General features: G+C 31.8%; 1 protein-coding gene across 1 annotated transcript in view; it reads right to left on the reverse strand.

The window, feature by feature from the left end:
* The window catches only part of LOC114326454 (protein bicaudal C), an 84,235-nt gene that overhangs the window by 18,618 nt on the left and 41,858 nt on the right, over positions 1-23,759 (reverse strand). Inside the window, exon 8 of the mRNA XM_028274833.2 lies at positions 1,294-1,472. Within this exon, the coding sequence (XP_028130634.1) occupies positions 1,294-1,472 (179 nt within the window). The remainder of the gene's footprint in view (positions 1-1,293; positions 1,473-23,759) is intronic.

Consider the following 23,759-nt stretch of genomic DNA (forward strand, 5'->3'; position numbering starts at 1 on the left):
AACATCGAAAAAGTGCACAACGTCCCTAAATAAGTTTCACTTCAAATATTTATTTCGTCGAAGCGATGACGGTCCCTAATTCAATACTTTTCCCCCATCCAAAAAGTGCACAACGTTCCTAAAAAAGTTTTCACTTCAAAAATGTATTTCGTCGAAGCGATGACGGTCGCTAATTTGATAATTTTTCCCCATCCAAAAAGTGCACAACGTCCCTAAAGAAGTTTTCACTTCAAAAATTTATTTCGTCGAAGCGATAAAGGTCACTAATTTATATTTTTCCCCATCCAAAAAGTGCACAACGTCTCTCAAGAAGTTTCCACTTCAAAAATTGATTTCATCGAAGCGATGACGGTTGCTAATTTAATGCTTTTTTCCATCGAAAAAGTGCACAACGTCCCTAAAGAAGTTTTACTTCAAATATTTATTTCGTCGAAGCGATGACGGTCCATAATTCAATACTTTTCCCCCATCCAAAAACTGCACAATGTCCCTCAAGAAGTTTTTACTTCACGAATTTATTTCATCGAAGCAATGACGGTCGGGATGATGGTCGATAATTTAATACTTTTTCTCCATCCACAAAGTGCACAACGTCCCTAAAGAAATTTTCACTTCAAAAATGTATTTCGTCGAAACGATGACGGTCGCTAATTTAATAATTTTTACCCATCCAAAAAGTGCACAACGACCCTCAAGAAGTTTACACTTCAAAAATTTATTTCTTCGAAGCGATGACGGTCGCAATGACGGTCGCCAATTTAATACTTTTTCCCATCCAAAAAGTGCACAACGTCCCTAAAGAAGTTTTCACTTTAATTCATATACGTACAAAATTTATTTCGCCGAAGAGATGACGGTCGCTATGACGGTCGCGAAATAAATCCCTTTTCCCTATCGAAAAATAGGTTTTACATTTATTTTAAATTTAAATACTTCTATACAATTTATGTATAGATACACATAATATAGATACGTACAAAATTTATTTCGTCGAAGAGATGACGGTCGCTATGACGGTCGCGAAATAAATCTTTTTTCCCCATCCTAAAATAGGTTTTACATTTGTTTTAAATTTTAATACTTCTATGCAATTTATATATACAAACAAATAATATATAGCATAAGCGATGACGGTCGCGATGACAGTCTCGATGACGGTCGCGATGACGGTCGCAATGACGGTCGCGAATTCAATGCTTTTTCCCCTATCCAAAAATCGCACAACGTCCCTAAAGAAGTTTTCACTTCAAAAAAACGAATTACTAAAGGGAGTCAATGTTTTGAATGTCTTACCATTTCGTTGATTCTGTGGTTCCATATATTGCCTATGATACGGGGATCCAGAATTTCTAGGACTGTTGGATGAAAACGATGAATTGTTGCTTGATATAGGGGAGTAGTTGCTAACTTCACCACTTTGTTCAAGTACCAAGGAGCTGGCCGTGAATTGGGTTTGATTGATCGAGTGGTATCTAAAACAAATAATACCATTAAACTTCACCTACCATATACTTAACCTTCACCTAATATACAATTACCAATAATACCTAATCTTCACAGCCAAATAGGTCCCCATGACGCTTTAGCAACGGCAAATTTATTATCCCAGGCTATAGATTCGATAACAACGAAACCGTCTGCTGATAATGTGGTGTTGGTAGGAAATACGGAAGGCGACTTGGAACAAGAACTGGAACAGTGGACACAAGCTCTTGAAGAAAACGGTTTAAAACTAAAAAGTAGGACAAAGACAAAGTATTTGGAATGTTCGTTTAAAAATGGAGGTACTACAAATATAATGATACATTTGGATAATAAAATAATTGTGAAAAGTGAGAGTTTTAAGTACCTAGGATTGGTATTACAGAGTAATGGGGAATAGAATTAGGGTTTAATAGATGAAATAGAAGAAATCGAGTGGTATGTTGAGTGATAGAAAAATTCCAATGAAGCTGAAGGTAAAATTCTATAAAACAGCCATAAGACCGGCTATGATGTACGTAACTGAATGTAGGGCAGTTAAAAAGAAAGAGGAACAACGACTGATGTGGCGGAAATGAGAATACTTAGATGTAGGAGGTACATCATACATGATGTAACAAAAAAAGATGGTGTAACAAAAAAAGATAAAATTAGGAATGAGTATATTAGAGGAAGTCTAGAAGTGGCACCAATTGATGCTCAAATAAGGTCTATCCGTCCCATTAAATTAATTTATTTTTGTTGAGTTTTCTTCATGTGACAGTTACTATATTTTGATTTAAATTTAATTAATAAGTGTGTAAAAATCTGTTGTTGTTTTTTATTTTCTAACTTCACTACAGTTAGAAATTTAAATTTTCAAAATGATTAGCAGGGGGTCAATCTAAAACTGAAAAACATGACAAGGGGTCTATGAAATTAAATAGTTTGGGAACCTCTGGTCTAGATAATGAATCATCTCTGCTTCATTTAGTTATACCCACTAATCCATTTATTTGACACTGTTTAAAACATTTTCTTATCTTATTTGATTATATTATGCAGCTGACATTAAAGTAGGTACCGTTAAATTACAAAAATTCTCTGTCATTAAATAAATTGTTTCAAACAATACCTTAAAAATGTGCTATTATTTGATACCTACAACTTGTAGGCTAAGTGATATTGCAATCTTAAAAAGATATTCCATCTATTTAATTTTAACTGTTTAATTTATTTATAGACCGCCCTTTTGGTTATTACGTTTTATTATGGGCGACGAACAATTGAATTAATTTAACGCAAAACAATACATTATTGTATAATGTGTGATTGGTTGCGGCCAAGTATAGTACTTCGAAAGTACTGGGGAACTATGATAACAGTGTACAAATGGGACTTTAGATCTGTTAGATGTGTTGGACACCTATCTATGGAATTATCGGACGGTACCTACATCAGCTACTGGCCTCTACAAACGGACGAGAGAAAACAAGTTACTAAATCAATAACGAAACCTGGGAAGTGCAGCAAACTTTATGAAGCAGTCCGTAAACCAAATCCCATAGGAGTAACAAAATCATTGAAGAAACCTGGTAGATGTAATAGAACATACGAAGATGACGTTCGAGCAGAGGGAAACAAACAAGCAGATGTTATCCTGAAGATACCAGTTCAATTAGTGAGTGAATCAAAAGTTAAGACTTGGTGGAGCAATCTCATCGGAGATGACAAATCTAACAAGTATCATTTGATGTACAAAAACTGTGCGACTGTTATTAAAAGTGCTTTAGCTGCGGGTGGTTTCGGTGGACGGGATATAAGTATTGTGAACACACCCGCAGCGGTTATTGAGTGGATAGAGAAAGTATTGAGTGAGTATTGTTTGTTAAATTTCGGTACTTATAAAAAAGTTGAAAAAATAGACCTGTAGCGCTATTTCGTTAGGTTAGTTTTTAAAAAATGTTACGTCCAGATATTAGAATGATTATTTGCATCTCGTTACTTTTTGTACAAGTAAATGGAGTATCTAATCTGCTCAGGGTCGTGAGAGGAATGAGAGGGCCTCGGTAAAAATTGGATAACGGGACCAGCACAAAGTGAAGAGAAAAAAACGGGAAAAATTACGTTGTGTACGGAATTTATAGATATGTAGGGATCTGTTTATAAAGATTATAATACAGGATGTAACGAAAATACAGGTCATAAATTTAATCACATATTCTGGGACCAAAAATACTTTGATTGAACCTAACTTACCTTAGTGCAAATGTGTATATAAAAAAAGTTACAACCCTTTGAAGTTACAAAATGAAAATCGATTTTTTCCAATATATCGAAAACTATTAAAGATTTTTTATTGAAAATGGACATATGGCATTCTTATGACAGTAGCATCTTAAAGAAAATTATAGTGAAATTTGGACACCCTATAAAAATTTTATGGGGGTTTAGTTCCTTTAAACCCCCCCCCCCAAACTTTTGTGTACGTTCCAATTAAATTATTATTGTAGTACCATTACTTAAACAAAATATTTTTAAAACTTTTTTGGCTCTTAGTACTTTTTCGAAAAGTCAGTTTTTATCGAGATATTTTGAATATTTGTCAAATCCACCACATATTTGTATATGGTTAAGTACGATTATGGAGACTTGGTAATAATAAGAAAATTTATGTATGATTTACATTTTTAAGTATATTTTGAACCGTATTAAAAAAGAAGTCATATCTCGATAAAAGTTGCCTTCTCGAAAAAATACAAAGAGGCAAAAAAGTTTTAAAAACATTTTGTTTAACTAATGGTATCGCAGTAATAGTTTAATTGGAGCGTACACAAACATTTGGGGGGTTTAAAGGAACAAAACCCCCATAAAATGTTTATGTAAACATATTAGAAAAGAAGCCGCAACTCGATAAAAACTGCCTTATCGAAAAAATACTAAGAGCCAAAAAAGTTTTATAAATATTGAATTTAACTAATGGTACCACAATAATAATTTAATTGGAACGTACAGAAAAGTTTGGGGGGCTTTAAGGGAACAAAACCCCCATAAAACTTTTATGGCGAGCACAAATTTCACTATAATTTTTCTTTAAAATGCTCCTGCCATAAAAATACCACATATCCATTTTCAATAAAAAATCTCTAATAGTTTTCGATATATTCGAAAAAATCGATTTTCATTTTGTAACTTCAAAGGGCTATAACTTTTTTGTGTGCATATTTGTACTAAGGTAAGTTAGGTTCATTCGAACTATTTTTGGTCCCAGAATATGTGATTTAATTTATGACCTGTATTTTTGTTACACCCTGTATATACAGTGTAAGTTGTATCCATATGGAAAACTTTTTTATTATTAATTTTACGAAAAAAAGTTATTGGTGTACGAGTTCATATAATTATTAGGATTGCTGGGATATGAACTCAGATTGTCTTATCACAAGTCTATTGTCGTAACTACTAGATCATTTGGGAGGGAATGCGACAAAGGCAACCATTTAGAACGCTTAACGTGTAATCAAGACACATTACATTCAACTTCATACATTAAGGGCCGGTTGTTCGAAAGCTAATCAACAATGATCATTATCAAATATTTAATTACTGTCACCAACTGTCAATGTCAACTTTGTTTGGGTTGCTGAAAACATAATATGAAATTACTTAATCAATTATGTTAATAATTGTTGTGTTAATTGATTAACTAATCTCATAATTTTAATCAATTATGTTTTCAGCAACCCAATAAAAGTTGACATGGACAGTTTTGGTGACAGTAATTAAATATTTGATAGTGATTAATTTATTTGATAGGCCCTTAATTTATAAATAACTTTGAAAAACTTCTGATACAAGCATAAAAAACAGCTAAACGCCGTAAAAATGAGTGGCTACAAAAGAGCTGATATGAATATTACGTGGCGCGAAAATGAATTTTCAGTTTGATGGAAAATAAAATTCTAGTTTTATTTTAAAAAATGTTTCCATAATATTTGCTAAATTTGAAGTAAAACGCGCCACAAAAGAGCTTCGGAATACAAACTCTATCAAAGTTACTCTTTTGTGGTGCGTTTTACTTCAAATTTAGCAAATATTATGGAAACATCTTTTAAAATAAAACTAGAATTTTATTTTACATCAAAATGAAAATACATTTTCGCGCCTCGTAATATTCATATCAGCTCTTTTGTAGCTGGAATATTGTATGCGCCACTCATTTTTACGGCGTTTAGCGGTTTTTTATTCTTGTAATAAGTATACAACTAACATTTTTCTTCAAAATTATTTCAGCGCCAATTCTTGTTTGAAACATTTTTTTCTACGGCGTACAGATTCTTGGTATATCAATGTTTTCCGCCCTCGCCCCTTACGAGGAGGGTTTTCGGGGGAAAACACGGGGGTAAGCATTTTTGCATCTTTTTTGGAGTTCCAAAATTAATATTCTCAGCAAAATTCGGCTTGTTGCACAATGAGGTGCCATTCACTCCCAAAGCTGTTGGTCAGTAAGTGGGGGGTTATTTAAAGTGGTAACCACTTAAATCCTCAACATGATTTCTGAACTTATTATTATTTATTTATGATTGATGTGGTTAGTGGTTAATGCAGCCATTGAATCCCGATTTTCTTAATTAAAAGATCATGAATGTTAAGATCGATTTTTGTTACAACCGAGAAAATTTTTAAATGTTACGAAAACTGTTCGAAAAGTTTATATAGTGTCAAAACATATAAAATATGTTTCTATTAAAGGCATAGCAAGTTGATGTGTCATATTTGTTAAATAAACAAAGGTAAAATGATTAAAGAATAATATAATAAAAATACTATGACGTAAAAAGTCCTTGTTACTTGATATGACTTATTTATTCGGAATTAAAATTAATCGGCATTGCAATTAGTACTTATCTGAGATGTTATATGCATTACAAAGTTGATTTGATATTTTTTCAAATTTATAAAAACATTTGGTACTGCAACTCAAGTTACAAAACTATCAGTCAGCTTTTAAGCCACAGTTTTAAATCATTTTTGACTTATTTGTTGTTTTAAATAACACATAAATAAACATTGAATAAAGTTTTTTTAGCTTATTGAAACTGTTCTGATATAGTTTCTCTACTAATAAATAGTATTAAGGTTAAATCGATATTTTGCGATATTTAAATTAAATATCAGAGATACTTTTATTTAACTGATATATCTTGTATTAGTACCTATACTCGAATAAAAAATACTTTTGAAAAGTATGTGTTTGTATCAATAAATTAGTAAAATACACTACATGTTTTATTAGCATGGCCGTAGAAAACGTTTAGTGTATTACACGATGTATAAAGATCTCTAGGTACTGCATTGAACATTCGTTTAGAGTAATTATTGTGATTAAATAGAATTGTATATACTATATTTATGGATAGTACTAATCTAAGCCGTAATAATATAGCTACTTACTTACAGTAGGAAAAATGAAAGAATAGCCATGAACCAACATATAAAACATGCTGTATTTTCCTTTCACCGTGTCACACAAAAAATTTGCCAGCGCAAGTACATGTAATAATTATTGTTACATGTACTTGCACTGGACAGTTTTCTTTGTGACACGGTGACAGGAAAATACAGCGTGTTTTATATGTTCGTTCATGGGTATTCTTTCATTTTTCCGACTGTAAGTTAATTTATTATAGTCCTACATTAGGCCTCGTTCGCACAGGAGCTTTATCAACATGTGTTAACAAGCGAAATGACACAAATGCTCCTCAGTGTAGTAGAAACGGAAATCAGTGAGAATGCGTAGTAAGTAGCGGTATTAATGTTTGGTACACATGCTTAAGAAATTCAAGTAGCCGCTTTAAAGATAAGCACATGCCGGTATTTTACCATCCCATGAATAGTGTAGGAAACCGATGTTTAACCTCGCAATATGGACACAAGTCCGGTTTTATTTTTTTTTTCTGGTATATCAAGGGGTGCTTATTATGAGACTAACATTTTCTAAAAAAAATTCGCCCCGGAACCTCCCTTTTCATCCCTTTAAAGGGGGTAATTTATGGTTTTTGCGAAACGTAGCCCTACCTGTGCGTTTTACGAAAAATTTACTTAAAAGTAAAATGAAGAGGACTATATTTCCTAGTATTTATTTCCCGGCGGCATATGTCTGTCACACACTGTTTAGCGGCGGGCGCCCCAAATTTGACAAATTTTTAAAAAAGTTGTCTTTAAAAAAAATATTTTTCCCTAACTAACTGAAAATTAAGAATAAACTCTGCGACAATTAATCACAAATAATTGGATGATTTTTTGGTATAGGTTTCATTTAAGGGCAATTGCAATTTTTGAAGTTTTACTTCTTTAGGCACGAGGGTGAATTTTTACATTCCCTGGAGCATGCGCACACCGACAGTATGGTATTAGTCGCTACATCTTTTAAGTTATGTAGCGCAAATAAGGTGTGCGTGAAAATAATATATTATTAGTGTTTTTAGTAAATATATTTATTATAATTTTTATGTCTGTTAATTTGTCTTCCTCCTTATAAGTATTATTGAAAATGTTTATTTTCAATTAATGTATCTGTCACCGTAATTGTAATTATGTCCGAGAAGTAATCGACTGAATACAAAAGCGGTGGTAGCTGATCGGTAGAGCATTCGCCTAGGGATCGAGAGGTCCCCTGTTCGAATCCTGACAAAGTCATATCCTTTTTTTTTATTTTTGATATTATTTTATAGGTATATTGATTTCGTTGAAGAAATCATAATATAAAGTTAGATTATATTATAATAGAAGTATAACTTCTTACATGCGTACAAGATACACACACATTCTTTTTTTTAATTACAGGGTTTTACATTTTAAAAATCCCCTTTTTCTGCCTGAACCGCGTATGCTAGAGTAAAAAAGAATGTGTGTGTGTGTGTACTTTGTACGCACGTAAGAAGTTATACTTCTATTATATGATTTCTTAAAAATAAATATACTTTAAACAGTTTGTTTTAATTTTTTTTAAACACCAAACTAATTTTGTGCTTACCGCTTTCAAAAAAATAAAAAAAGTATAGGATTGCACTGGATTCGAACTCACGACCTCTCGATCTCTGGCCGAATTAGTCGAGGCATTGAAGCACAAAAAAAGGCCTTACTCTCGATTTTTGGCGCAGTAAGACGGATTTTAATGCAGTTTGGTGCGTTGGATTCGTGAGAATGTCAGGAAATTTTATGAACTATTATAATGAATAAGAAATCTGAAATTGCATTTGTGCATAAGAAAAATTCATTTCAAAAGTGCATTTTGAAATAGGCAATTATTATAAATTTGCAACCCGGTAAATAGTTGGGCAACATCCCGATTAATTATTTTAATTATTTTTAATCATTTATAAGTCCATATAATAATAGTCTAAGATGTCAATAACCATTAATAATAAACAAAAATATTTTCCTTATGTGGGAATCGAACCAAGTACTAACGGGTCCGTAGCTAAATACACATACCGCTACGCAGACACTTGCTAGACAACGGCGATATTAGGTATAAACAAAACAAATTGGTAAGTAAAAATTGTAAAGAAAATAATTACTACATACTTAAATGTATTATAAAATTAATATATTCCTAAATTTTAGAAGAAATATTCGTAAATAGGTATTATTAATATCTATTAATGTTACTAAATGAAATATAAATATTTTGTCGTTTCACAATTTGACAATTCACTTTTAACTGCAGTGACTTAAAAATTTTAAAGCACCGGTGCTTTAAAGTAGCATTTTTAACGCTCCTATGGAGTGCTATAAATTGCATTTTTAACACGTTTGTAGAAAAATATATTTAAAAACACTAATATATTCTTTCCACACCTTTTCTGGACTGATAAATACATTAATTAAAACATTTAGTAACGAACTCCATACTGCCTGTGTGCGCAGATTACTAAAATTTCACCCTCAATGAAATCGCGCCTAAAGAAGTATAACTTCAAAAAGGCAGTATAACTCTTAACGAACCTTTGTTGTTTCTCTTCCCACAAATTTTAAAACGCAACAACCATACATTACATAACCAAACCGTCAACCGTCCACACCACAGCTGTGCTACAGCTGCCATATTGGATAATTTTTGACATGTCATTTGAACATCCAATCAGAACAAAGTTATAATGCGCATGCGCCCGAATCATAGGTTTTAACATATAAAATTTCACCCTCATATCGCGCGTAAAGAAGTATAACTTCAAAAACTTTCAGCGATTATCCATGTACTGGTGTTATTTACAAATTTCTATAATGCACCCTCATTTTTTTTTTCGGAACCAGCCCAAAAAAAAGTTTATCATTTTATTGATAACGTACTTATGGAAAATAAAAAACATACTGTCTGATACACATTATTACCTATGCATATTTTATTTTCTTTGCTCCCTAAAGCCACAGTGGTGGCCCAAAATAAATTTTTGATTATTTTCTTTATTAATTCTCCATTTTTTGTGGTGGTTCCGGGGAAAATATGGGGGTGTATTATACAAATTTGTAAATAACACCAGTACATGGATAATCGCTGAAAGTTTGTTTACTCTAGCATAGGCGGTTCAAATGGTATAAAAAGGGGTTTTTAAAAAAATGGGCAATTGCCCTTAAATGACACCTATACCAAAAATCAGCCACCTATTTGTGATTAATTGCCGCAGGGTGTCTTCTTAATTTCCATTACAGTTAGGGAAAAATAATTTGTTTTAAAACATCTTTTTTTAAAATTTGTCATCTTTGGGGCGTCACCCCCGCTAAACGGTGGGTGATAGGCATATGCTGTCGGGAAATAAATAGTAGGAAATATAGTCCTATTCATTTTACTTTTAAGTAAATTTCTTGTAAAACGTACAGGAAGGGCTACGTTTCGCAAAAACCCAAATTGCCCCCTTTAAAGGGATGAAAAGGGGGTTCCGGGGCGAAATGTTTTAAGAAAATGTTAGTCGCATAATAACTCACCCCTTGATATACCAGGAAAAAAATAAAACCGGACTTGTGTCCATTTTGCGAGGTTCAACCTCTGTTTCCTACACTATAACCATTGTGAATTAATCATTTTAGGACTTACAGTAAACACTTGCAAATTAGTACTCACAGTTAAAAAATGTAGTATGACTATAATAGTCCAGTCGGGTTAGACGAATAACAGACCTAACCTTGCATTAGGAGCTGCCCCAAATTTTATTTTTTTAATCTTTAAGGGGGGTCGATAGTAGTGTAAATTTAAAATCTCGACTGAATTCCGCCATTGCGTTAGCCCATCTTGATTTTAAACGAGAACCGTTTTTGCTCAATATCTCCGCCATTTTCAACTTTTCGATAAAAACTATAACAACCAAAATTGTTGAAAATGTAATTTTCTATCATTTCTATTTTTACAATTTTTTCGTGCCATCGATATTTTCCGAGTTATAGCAGAAAATAGTGACAGTTATATATAAATAGAGCATAATTATTGAATTATCTCGTTTATTGTTAGTTTTACGACAAAAATGTTCCTATACAACAATAGAGAGAATTGAATTCTACACAATTTTAGTTTCTTTCATTTTTTTGCTAAAGTTAATATTTAAGGTAGTATGTATGCGATAATGGCGCGAGCGTAAGACCTGATTGATTTTGTAGTAATTGTTTTTGTTCAATATCTACTCCATTTTCAACTTAAATTGTTCCAAATATGATTTCCTACAATTTCTTTTTAACAATTTTTTTCATGCGGTTGATATTTTCCGAGTTAAGTGGGAAAATAGTAAAAAGTGGTGGGGGGAGCATAATTACTGAATTGAATCTATTTTCCGAGCTGCCCCAAATTTTATAATTATATCCTTTAGGGGAGATCAATAGTAGTGTAAATTTAAAATCTCGACTAAATTCCGCGGTTGCATTAGCCGCCATATTGATTTTAAAGGAGAACCGTTGTTGCTTAATATCTCCGCCATTTTCAACTTTTCGACAAAAACGGTAGGAACTAAAATTGTTGGAAACGCAATTTCCTACAATTTCTTTTCCACATTTTTTTTTGCGATCAATATTCTCCGAGTTAAGGAGGAAAATAGTGGAAGCGGAGGGGAAGCATAATTATTGAATTGTCTCATTTATTATTAATTTTACGACATAATTGTATATAAACAAAAATAAAGAGAATTATATTTTATACAATTTTTGAAACTTCCAATGAAACACCAGCCAAACTAACTACATAAAAGACATAAATAATAACTTATATGCATTAAGTTCACTTAATTTTATTAACTAGCGGGTTTTATTGGTTGAATTTGTCTGTCGATAATTAAGTTTCATGTCAGCTAACATATTTTAATATTTCAACAATTTTTTTTAAATTTTGGCCCCGTTAGGGGGAAGTTTCCATTCCCCCCCCTCTGAGACCCGCCACTGGTTCTCTCGAAAAATTGTAGTAAATCGTAATTGCAACAATTTCAGTCCTTACATATTTTGTCGAAAAGTTGAAAATGGGGAAAATATTGAACAAAAACAATTGCTTTAAAATCAATCGGGTCTTACGCTCGCGCCTTTACCGCATTCGTACTAGCTTAAATATTGATTTTATCAAAAAAAAGGAAAAAGCTCAAAATTGTACAAAATTTAATTCTCTTCATTTTTGTATAGGTTAAAATTTGTTGTAAAAGTAATAATAAACGAGATAATCCAATAAATCAATAATTATGCTTTAACTGTCACTATTTTTCCCCATAACTCGGAAAATATGGACTGCAAGAAAAAACTTATAATAAATGAAATTATAGAAAATCGCATTTTCAACAATTTCAGTTTGTATTTTTTGTATATTTTTTGTCGAAAAGTTGAAAATGGCGGAGATATTGAGCAAAAATGGTTCTCGTTTAAAATCAAGATGGCGGCTAACGCAACGGTCAAATTCAGTCGAGATTTTAAATTTATAGTACTATTTACCCCCTCTAAAGATTAGAAAAATAAAATTTGGGGCAGCTCCTAATGCAAGGTCAAATGGTATCCCGACTGGGCTATAAGTATTACAAGAATCTACAGGTCGAGCAAGTCTCGTAAATTTCACGATTGCGAGCCACGCTTCACGCAACCATGTTTGCGTACTTGTGTTTCGAGTTGCGTGGTCGTGCGGAGTTATATTTACCAAATTTAAATATCTGTCAAAATTAAATCAATATGTCAATATGGCTACTGGGTGTAAAAGATAAATCTTATTCTATCTGTTCTTAATGAGTTTTAGATAATTTTAGTTGTATTTCTTTGTAATTTTGTGTTGTACAAAGATTAATTTAACATTTTCTCTGGAAGTATTAATTTAGAAAGATAATATGCTTCATTGGTGTTGTGTTTTGAAGTGTGAAAAGTAATTGTGATAAAGTCAAGATAAAGTTCACTTTTAAACTGAACTAAATAAGGTATCTGAGAGACAACAATGGTTAAATGCAATACAATGTACAGGTTTTACTAGCGAAATGAAAATTTTCCTGTCCTGTCTGCTGTAATCATTTTATATCTGGTAAGTTACAATTACAACAGTAACGATTTTTGAAGATGTTAACATTTTAATCTTATAGGAAAACCAGCCGACTTAATCGATAATAACAATCTCCAGATTGGGTTCCTTCAATAAATATGGGCTATAAACACAATGAAATAAGTTCCCCAAAATCTAAAATGGAGTGGTATCAAAGGAGAATTAAAGGAAAAAATATTCATATTGAAATTATTTATAAGGCACTGGACTGTCTTAAATTCTACAATAATACTAGGTGGGTAAATGATTTTAGACATTTTTCATTAAGAGTAGATTAAGATTAAGATGATTTTCATTCAGTAGATTTAAGACTTGTTTACACGGGTAGAGTAATGATGCAAGTACTTGATAGAGTAGAGTAACTCTACCTGTAAAAATGCTCAGCACAGTAGAATAGCTGGTAGAGTGTATAGTTGGAGTTAAAGTAGAGTGACTAGCAACCTATGGCAAAGTAACTACTCTATGACCACCACTACTGCCAAAATGTCTACTCGGCTGCACACTCTACCCATGGAACACGCTCAATTATGGCAGAATAGAGTAGGTAGGAGAGTACATGGGGGCGCTGTCATTCTGGCTGGAATTGTGTTTTGTGTAAATAGTGAAAATGAAGTTCACCGAAGATGAAACTTTAAAACTTGTAGAGCTATAATACGGCGAATACCAGTGTTTATGGAATTTAGGTAGTGTATACTACAGAAATAAAAGTTTGCAGCAAGCTGCGGAGGATGAAATCGTCGAAAGAATGGCAAATGGGGCTTTGGAGTAAACGAGCTTAAGCAAAAAATTAAGAATTTAAGGTGCACTTATAATCAAGAGTGTTTAAAAATACAAAAATCGGTTTCACTATACTAGCATCAGTACTATACTTGTACTCTCCTCATGTGAATGGTATCAAGCCATTTTTGGTAGAGTACTACTGCTACTCTACAGTAACAATGAACAGTATGTAAACAAGTCTTTAGAAACAGTGGAAAATGAGGTAGCTAGTAGAGTAGTAGTAGAGTAAAATATACTGGTTTAGCAAATTACAATGTTTTAAGGTAATACAGTAGCGATAAACAGGTAGCCAAAACGTGTTCCAAGATTGTCACTGTAATTTTGAATATTTTTTCGAGGCATTTGGCACACATATGCGTAAAATAATAAAGAATGGTGGTACAGAGCCCAATTTGAAAAATATATTAATATGTGGAAATTACTCTGTAATTATACAATATTTAAAAAACGAGCCTGTACCGCCATTAAGAAGAACAAAAAAATACACTTTCTTCAAATAAACTTTTTTATCCGATGCCTAGATTTTGTGTAATTTTGGAACTACTAATGAAATAAAAAATTTTAGTAGTTCCAAAATAACACAAAATTGGATAAAAAAGTTGTAGTATTTGAAGAAAGTGTATTTTTTTGTTCTTCTTAATGGCGGTACAAGCTCGTTTTTTTTTATATTGTATTTAATTACAGAGTAATTTCCACATATTAATATATTTTTCAAATTGGGCTCTGTACCGCCATTCTTTATTATATTACGAATATGTGTGCCAAATATCTTGAAAAATATTCAAAATTACAGCCGCAATCTTGGAACACATTTTCGCTACCTGTTGATCGATACTGTTTCCTCTTAAGATAGTTTTAATAGTTATTTATGATATAAGTATTAAAAGTACAATTTTAAGACGCGCATGTGAAAGTTAACTTGAAAAAATAATTTTATTAATGTTTTGACTTCCACATCAGATGTCATTGTCAAAATACAAAATATTCATTATTATTAGGTTTGTTCTAGCAAACAGTCAAACTAGTCAAAAACCATCAGCAAACAGTTGGTCAGTAAACGAACATAATATAGTCACCAGTGCGATCCCCTCTACTCGCGCTGGTCCACTATTCGCTGATGGTTTCAAACTGATGCTAGAACAAACCTATTATTATTATGCATATCATTATCTGTAAATAATATTTCTTCTGATTGTTAATTGTAAAGGATAGAAAAATTACCATTTATTTTATTTTTTTTAGAATCAGCTGAGAGAAGTGGTCTACAAAAAACCAGGAAGGAAAAGGAATATGTGGCTACGAAAGGCAAAAGAAAGGTTTACAAAGCAAATGTGACACATTTTTTTGAAATATTTAGGAATATCAGTAAATTGCATTAAAAAAATGTATGAAAAGATTTTGTTCAATAAAAATGTTTATATTTATCAAGGATGTATTATTTGGTATGGCCACATATCGTCAGTGATGTAATAATACATCCTATCTGTTTTTATATGAGTTTTGTAAGAGAGACTAAAAACTTGTCTTAGGGTCACCTCCTGTTTTCATATGATATTTTTTGACTTGTTTTGTAGTAAATTAAACTATCTATGAACTACAAAACAAGTCAAAACTTACATATGAACACAGGAGGTGACCTTAAAACATGTTTTTCCATCTCTCATACAAAACTCATGAAAAAACAGATAGGAGGTATTGTCACATCAGCAAGGATGTACAGTGATGAGTGCCCTAATAACCGGCAAAATATGGGCAACATATTTAGTTGTGAGATAAAAAGAAATGAAACTAGTCGAGCTGGGAAATTTAGCGAAATTAACCTTTACATTTACGTTATATTGATCCCACCTTTACACATATCGGAGGAGTATGTCAACTAAAACTGTCACTGTGACAGTGGTAGTTTCCAAACTCGTCTGATACGTCTGAAGGTGGTACACAATCAATACAATCTAAATGTATAAGTTAATATCGCTAAATTTCCCAGCTCGACTAGTTTCATGTCTTTTTATCTCACTACTTAATACATCTTTTGTGCTATTTTGCCGGTTATTAGAGCGCTCATCACTGTATTTCTGGTATATCCAGGGAATGTCTACAAAATATATTTTGAATGTCCAGAGAACATTCGTGGACATTCATGGAATGTTCCAATAAGACATTCAGGTAATGTTTAAAATGCTGACACAGGATTTTCCTGGGATGTTCAGGGAACATGTTTTCGGGGATATTCCAGGAATTTTTCAATGTCTGTGTACCTTCTATGGACCTATATGGAATATTTTGGTGTTATTACCGCCGCACTCCACTTGCGATTTGTAATCAGGAAGATTGAACACATTGTTTCAAATACAAGTCAATCCATTTGTGACTAAATAGTCATGGATTGACTTCTATTTGAAAGAATGTGTTCAATCTTCACAACTACAAATCGCAAGTGGAGTCCGGCGCTTAGGGCTACTTCCTCTTCGGTATTATGTATTATACTACAGAAATCAGGAACTTTCCTTCTAAATATATTATGTATGCATCTTGGCCATCAAACATATTCTTCCAAACATTTTTTTAAGGGGTTACATAGGTCTTGTGGGTAAAAAAAGTGACTTTTTAAAAAAATTATATCTCGAAAACTAAAATTTATTTTTATCTATAATTGGAACATGTAAAAGTATAGTACTTAAGGTAGTCTCAAAAAAAGTTTCAGCCAAAAATATTCATTTTTGTAGAGTTTAAGTTTTTTTGTGTTGGCAGCATAACTAAGTCCAGTCTCATCTGAAATCAAAAAGTTTCTTGTAGTTTATACCCCTGGCTAGAATATGAACGAAGGAATTAAAAAAAAATGAAATTTGAAGATTTTACATAAGTTTAAACACATTTTTGACCCCAATTTTTCTCATTTTTAAAGTAGTTTTTTTTATAAAACAAAAATGACCTCATCTAATAAAAAATCCTTTGTTCATTCACTAGCCAGAGGTATAAACTACAAGAAACTTTGATTTCAGATGAGACTGGACTTGTTATGCTGCTCACTGCAAAAAAGGGCTGTTGTCGAAAAATTGCAGTCAACTCTACAAAAATGAATATTTTTGGCTGAAATTTGTTTGAGAGTACTATACTTTTACATGTTTCAATTATAAATAAAAATAATTTTTAGTTTCCAAGATATAATTTTTTTAAAAAGTCACTTTTTTTACCTGCAAGACAACAACTTAACAAATTGTTGATTTCAAATTGTAACAATTGTTTTGCAAAGTATGCTGCCCTCTTGTATTTTCTGTGTTATCTTCATCATACAATTACTTCATCTAAAAACTTTCTGCGATATATTCGCAACAACAAAAACAAACAAAACAAAAAAAAAATAAAACAAAAGTTTAACCACCTTCACACCACAGAATCAAGCAATCAAGTTACACAAATTTTCAAACACCTCACCTAACACAGCGTCTCAAGTACGATTGCGCGAATTGGTAAATATAACTCCGCACGACCACGCAACTCGAAACACAAGTACGCAAACACGGTTGCGTGAAGCGTGGCTCGCAATCGTGAAATTTACGAGACTTGCTCGACCTGTAGATTCTTGTATAAGTATTAAGCAAGATAAATTAAACTTTTTTTCTACTTTTAGATAAGGGTAAAAAAGCAAGTTCATTAGTGGATCCGAATTCAAAATTATTTTGCACATCATGTTGAAACATTATTTGGTTCAACATCTCATTATTGTTGCTAAAAAATATATATTAATTTGTCTGGACTAAGTTACGGTTCTGTCGGTATCCGAGAAGGTATGGTATTCACACATGCTGCAAAACTAAATTTTGTTATATTCGGTTTGAATTTTCTAGCCGATTTCCGAGCCTACTATAATTTTAACTCAAACATTATGTAGATGCATGGGTGATATAAAAGATGTTTTATCAATTGTAGTAACAGACATGTATACAGACATATTAAAAATTATTTGGAACTTATATATTCAATAATTTCTCTTGGTGTAGAACTCATGAATAACTCACCAACTGATGAATAACGATAATATGTATATATCAATGTTTGGATTTTTTTATATAATAAATACACTATTATCTTCTCTCGATACTACAATATTGTTTTATTTTTACTTAGATGTTGTTCTGAAGCCATTTTCTTGTGGCATTTTTTATAATCAATTACTTTTAATGGGAAATAAGCCACAATTTTACCAAAATAATGATTTTATTAACGTTTCGAAGGGTTTCGTTGTCAAAATACAAAATACTACTAAAATAAACAAAAATGTTGTTGCTAAGTAAAAAAATTCATCTAATAATTTATTTAATCTGACTCATTTATATTGGCAATTCAGACGTATATTATACATTTTAAAGTAGAAGACTTTAAAATGATACCACCAATATTTATGAGTTGCGTTCCTGGGACGACTTTACTAAAAGATAGTTCATTCGATTACATGACATCAATCCCAACTCAAGAATATCCGTCACAAAAAAATCATAGCATGTGAGCTGTCTTTAAAAAGACAACCAAATGTAACGATGACAGTAAAATTCTCGCGTTAGAGATTCCATAGTAAATCACAAGGGAAAACCAGGAAAAAACCTCGTGATACTATCCCGACATCGTAAGTATTTGGTCTTACATTTAATTTACTTTCAAAAAACTAATACCAAATTCTGACTTTAATATGTTTAAATTATAAATAATATTAATAATACACAGATATACAATGAGTAATACTAAAATATAAAATTTGTATTAACTCGATATGTTATTGACTTACTAATCGTGGTATTTTCTTTCTATTGACTTCCTCTTTCAGTATGGGTAACCACATCTTACTGCATTCTTCCGAGGAATTTGCGACACAATTGGTTTCATTTAGTGAACTATTTACTTATCGTTTATAAGTAAGGAATTGTCAAGACTGGATCGAATAGAACAGAACAACGTAGAACGGGATCCTATAACATCCACAAGAAATAATACGAGGAAAATATCAATACCATATATAAAAGGACTATCCGAGAAACTTAAAACAATAGGAAATAAATTCAACATTTCAACAACATTCAAAACAACAAACACATTGAGATCTATTCTATCTAAAACTAAACCTAACAGTGAACAAGAAAGAACAAAGAATTTTTTTTATAAAATACCTTGTGAATGCGAACAATTTTATTTAGGTGAAACATCAAGACCATTAAACGTTAGAATAAGTGAACATCAGTCTTATATTAAGAATAGAGAATTTGATAGATCTCAAATATGTCAACATGCATGGGATAATGAACATAGAGTTCAGTGGAGAGATTCAAGTATAGTCCTGAAAGAATCAGATAGTAAAAAGAGAAAAATCAAAGAAGCGGCTCTAATTATGCTAAATGGAACCAATTGTGTCGCAAATTCCTCGGTAGAATGCAGTAAGATGTGGTTACCCATACTGAAAGAGGAAGTCAATAGAAAAAAAATACCACGATTAGTAAGTCAATAACATATCGAGTTAATACAAATTTTATATTTTAGTATTACTCATTGTATGTCTATGTATTATTAATATTATTTATAATTTAAACATAGTAAAGTCAGAATTTGGTATTAGTTTTTTGAAAGTAAATTAAAAATGTAAGACCAAATACTTTACGATGTCGGGATAGTATCACGAGGTTTTTTCCTGGTTTTCCCTTGTGATTTACTATGGAATCTCTAACGCGAGAATTTTACTGTCATCGTTACATTTGGTTGTCTTTTTAAAGACAGATCACATGCTATGATTTTTTTGTGACGGATATTCTTGAGTTGGGATTGATTTCATGTAATCGAATGAACTATCTTTTAGTAAAGCCGTCCGCAACTCATAAATATTGGTGGTATCATTTTAAAGTCTTCTACTTTAAAATGTATAATATACGTCTGAATTGCCAATATAAATGAGTCAGATTAAATAAATTATTAGAAGAATTTTTTTACTTAGCAACAACATTTTTGTTTATTTTAGTAGTAACTTGTATTTTGACAACGAAACCCGATTTGGGCTTCGAAACGTTAATAAAATCATTTTTTTGGTAAAATTGTGGCTTATTTCCCATTAAAAGTAATTGTTTACTTAGATGGTCTCAAACCAATATGTCACAACAGTGGAAGCAGTTAAAAAGGGTAAAGAGAGATTTTTGGAACAACTGAAGACATGACTAATTGCAAAAGACAACTTACGAACAAAATCACGAAAGACAAAAATAGAGCACGTAATATGTGAAAAAAATTATTTGTATATTATTTTTGAAACTGTCTAATGTAGACTTGTAGAAAATTTATGCTCCATCCTCCGGATTAGGATTAGATCTAGGGATATTTAGAATAAAAACGCATCTACATAAACAACGAATTTTAGACGCTAAACGGATGATAGGATCAATAGTACTTACAAGGTCTGGAAGATATGTGTAAGACAAACAACATAGTAAGTCATAGTAAATTGTGAATCACTATCGAGTCAACTTAAGGACGAAAAGATTACACAACTTCACAACTTACGATCAATTTGTGCGTCCAGTACTTCGTATGATTTCATTATAGTATATTACATTTGAATGCTAAAGGGTACCCCCCGTTAAGATAGGCAAAATGCCCTCACTCTCAGAATTCAATCTTTTTAATTTTTTTACGTTCTGTGCAATTAAAAAATGAGATAACGCGGATTTTTAGCTCGCCACCCCCCTTACCCCTACCCCCACAGCCTAAAACGTAGATTTTTAGATTTAATTTTTTTTTTGTTGGGTTGCAATTGATTTAAAAATTTCAAAAAATTCACACGTATAACTGAGGCTTTTACAAACCATGTCCATTTTTTATGGATCCTTAGGTCGAGTGTACATAACCTCAAATTTTTTTTTAACTTTTTTAAAACCTATAACTTTTTTTTGGAGGGGGCTGCAGGTCCAGTTTTTTTGCATTTTATGTATTTTATCAAAAGCTATCTCTCTGATTTTTTTCAGATTTTTCCGTCAGGTGCGCCATCTTGAAAAATCCGGAAAACTGTTTTTTTATGGGGTTTTTAGGGATTTTCTCCATTTTATAGACTGCAACATAGATCAACTCGAGATCGATACAGCCTGAATATTTTTTTTTCATTTTTTTACGTTATATGTGAATAAAAATAAGACTAATCGCATTTTTAGCACACCCCCCCCCCTACCCCCACAAAAACGTCAATTTTTCTATTTTTTTTTTTTTTGTTTAAAGTTGCAATTAAATTAAAATTTTTATGAGACGTCTACAAAACATATCTATTTTTTATAGACCCGTGTAGGTCGAGTGTACAATACATATAACCTCAAAATTCCTTTTTTATTTTTTTAAAACGTATTTTTGACTTCCAATCGATATTTTTTTAAAACGTCCAATAAATATTGTACATCTCTCTCTCGCGGACGGCCGCTTCAATACATGCTTAGCGCTCATTTTTAATTATTAAAAATAATAGTTACCAATAAAATAATGACAAAAATTTCTTTAGGCTATTGCAGGGGGGCTTTAAACTTTGAATTGGTCACTTTATGACTTTCATAATAATAATTTTTAATCGAGTTATTAAGCCTTGAATATGGCCATTTTCGCGTTTTTCAAATTTGAAATTGCATGCAACTCGACAACAGTCAATTTTATAGAAAAATCACAAGATACCTTTTTTGCTCAGCTTGATCAAGAGAATCTAAAACAAACTTGTCCGAAGTGAAAAAATTGATTTTTTGAATTCGTTTAAAAAAATGTTTAAACCATTTTCCGATCGCAGTACTGCCTGGCGCCTTGTGGATTTGTTATAAGGACCTGTTTTTGAGTAAGTTTGTGCAAAAAATTAATCGGAATAATTTACCTAACGGGACAAGCATACAGCGTGGACTATTTGCATTAGGAGCCAAACGTAGATGATTTGTAAAATACACAAAAGACAAAAGAAAATTAGCAGCCATCGCCAAAAAAGTTATACGTACCTACAGTTATACTAAAGTTATACAAAAAAATGAGGTTATAATATGTACACTCGACCTTCGGGTCCATAAAAATAAACGTAACAGCCTCAGCTCTGCATGTGAATTTTTTGTAATTTATAATTTAATAATTAGGTACTAACTATTCTAAATGCGACATAAGCCACAATTTAACTAAAAAATAAAATGATTTTATTAACGTTTCGACGTCCACCACAGACGTCGTTGTCAAAATACAAAATATTAATAAATTAAACACAAAGGTTGCTTGGCAAAAAAATCTTCTAATAATTTAATTTAATCTGACTTATTTATATAGATCGTCCCAAACCATTTTTTCAGTGCGTCACAGATTATCGAATTTTCTCCATCGCATTACATATGGAAAATAAAATCATTTGTTAGTTAAATTGTGGCTTATTTCCCATTTAGAATAGTTAATTACAAAAATGCCACAAAGAAATAGCTTCAGAGCAACATTTTTAATTTAATTGCAAACCAACTTAAAAAAAAATCGAAAAATTAACAGTTTTGGCTGTGGGGGAGGGCAATAGGGGAAGTGGAATAAAATTGCGGTGAGTCCTAATTTTTTAAAATCATATAGAACAAATCATATAGAAAAATTTTTTAAAAAATAAAAAATATATTCAGGCTGTATCGACCTCAAAAAATATCATTAAGCCCGCAAAAACCCTTACATAACTTAAACAACATGGTTTTTGATAATCCTAAAATACTCATTTATTTCAAATTATACATAATCTATTAACAAAACCTTGAGTTGATCTATGTTGCAGTTTATAAAATGGAGAAAATCCCTAAAAACCCCCTAAAAAAACAGTTTTCCGGATTTTTCAAGATGGCGCACCTGACGGAAAAATCTGAAAAAATCAGAGAGATAGCTTTTGATAAAATACACAAAACTCAAAAAAAATTGGACCTGCAGCCCCCTCCAAAAAAAAAAGTTATAGGTTTTAAAAAAGTTAAAAAAAAATTTGAGGTTATGTACACTCGACCTAAGGGTCCATAAAAAATGGACATGTTTTATAAAAGTCTCAGTTACACGTGTAAATTTTTTAAAATTTTTAAATCAATTGCAACCCAACTAAAAAAAAATTAAATCTAAAAATCTACGTTTTAGGCTGTGGGGGGAGGCGTAACGGGGGTGGCGAGCTAAAAATCCACGTTATCTTATTTTTTAATTGCACAGAACGTAAAAAAATTAAAAAGATTGAATACTGAGAGTGAGGGCATTTTGCCTATCTTAACGGGGGGTACCCTTTACAGTTACTAAAGCGTAATGGGGACCAATTGGGTTGTGAAACCCAAAGAAAGTTAAGTTAACTTTTCCATTTTAGTTTAGATTTTCCATTTTTTAATTTAATTTTCTATTTTTTAAAAAATTATTTTTTCCGACTATTGCGCCATCAATCCAGAATTTGAAAAAATGTCTCGAATAAAAGTTACTTATCTTTAGGTAAGGAATCCAAATCCAAATATGCAATAAAAAATAAGGTTCCTATTTAGTTTAAGATTTTAAGGTAACCCCCCACCCCACCTTCGTGGGGTGTCGTGTCTGGTGTCATTCGATAGATTTTTGAAAAATATTAAATGCGCATTTTTCAGTTTTTGAATTTGATAATCATTTAGCAAAATATCGCAGGGTGCCATTTAAAATGTTAAAGTCCCCCACTTCCAACTTGTGGGTCGTGTTTGATATCATTCGATATGTTTTAAAAAAAATTGAACAAGTATTTTTCAAGATTAAGTTTTCACTCTAATAGCATATAAAACAACATAATGCTATTCTACACCCCACCAGAATGAAAACAATGGGAACCTTCTCTGGATAGTTCTCTGGTTTGTTTTGGTTGGATCAGGGAGAGCAGCATATGTGCCTCCTGATGAGAGACTAATAAGTTTCGAAACCGGTAGAGGTGCTTGCTGCACTCTCTGATTGGACTGGAATATGGTTCGGC

The sequence above is a fragment of the Diabrotica virgifera genome, chromosome 7 (genome assembly GCF_917563875.1).
Source record: "Diabrotica virgifera virgifera chromosome 7, PGI_DIABVI_V3a".
Lineage (NCBI taxonomy): Eukaryota > Metazoa > Arthropoda > Insecta > Coleoptera > Chrysomelidae > Diabrotica > Diabrotica virgifera.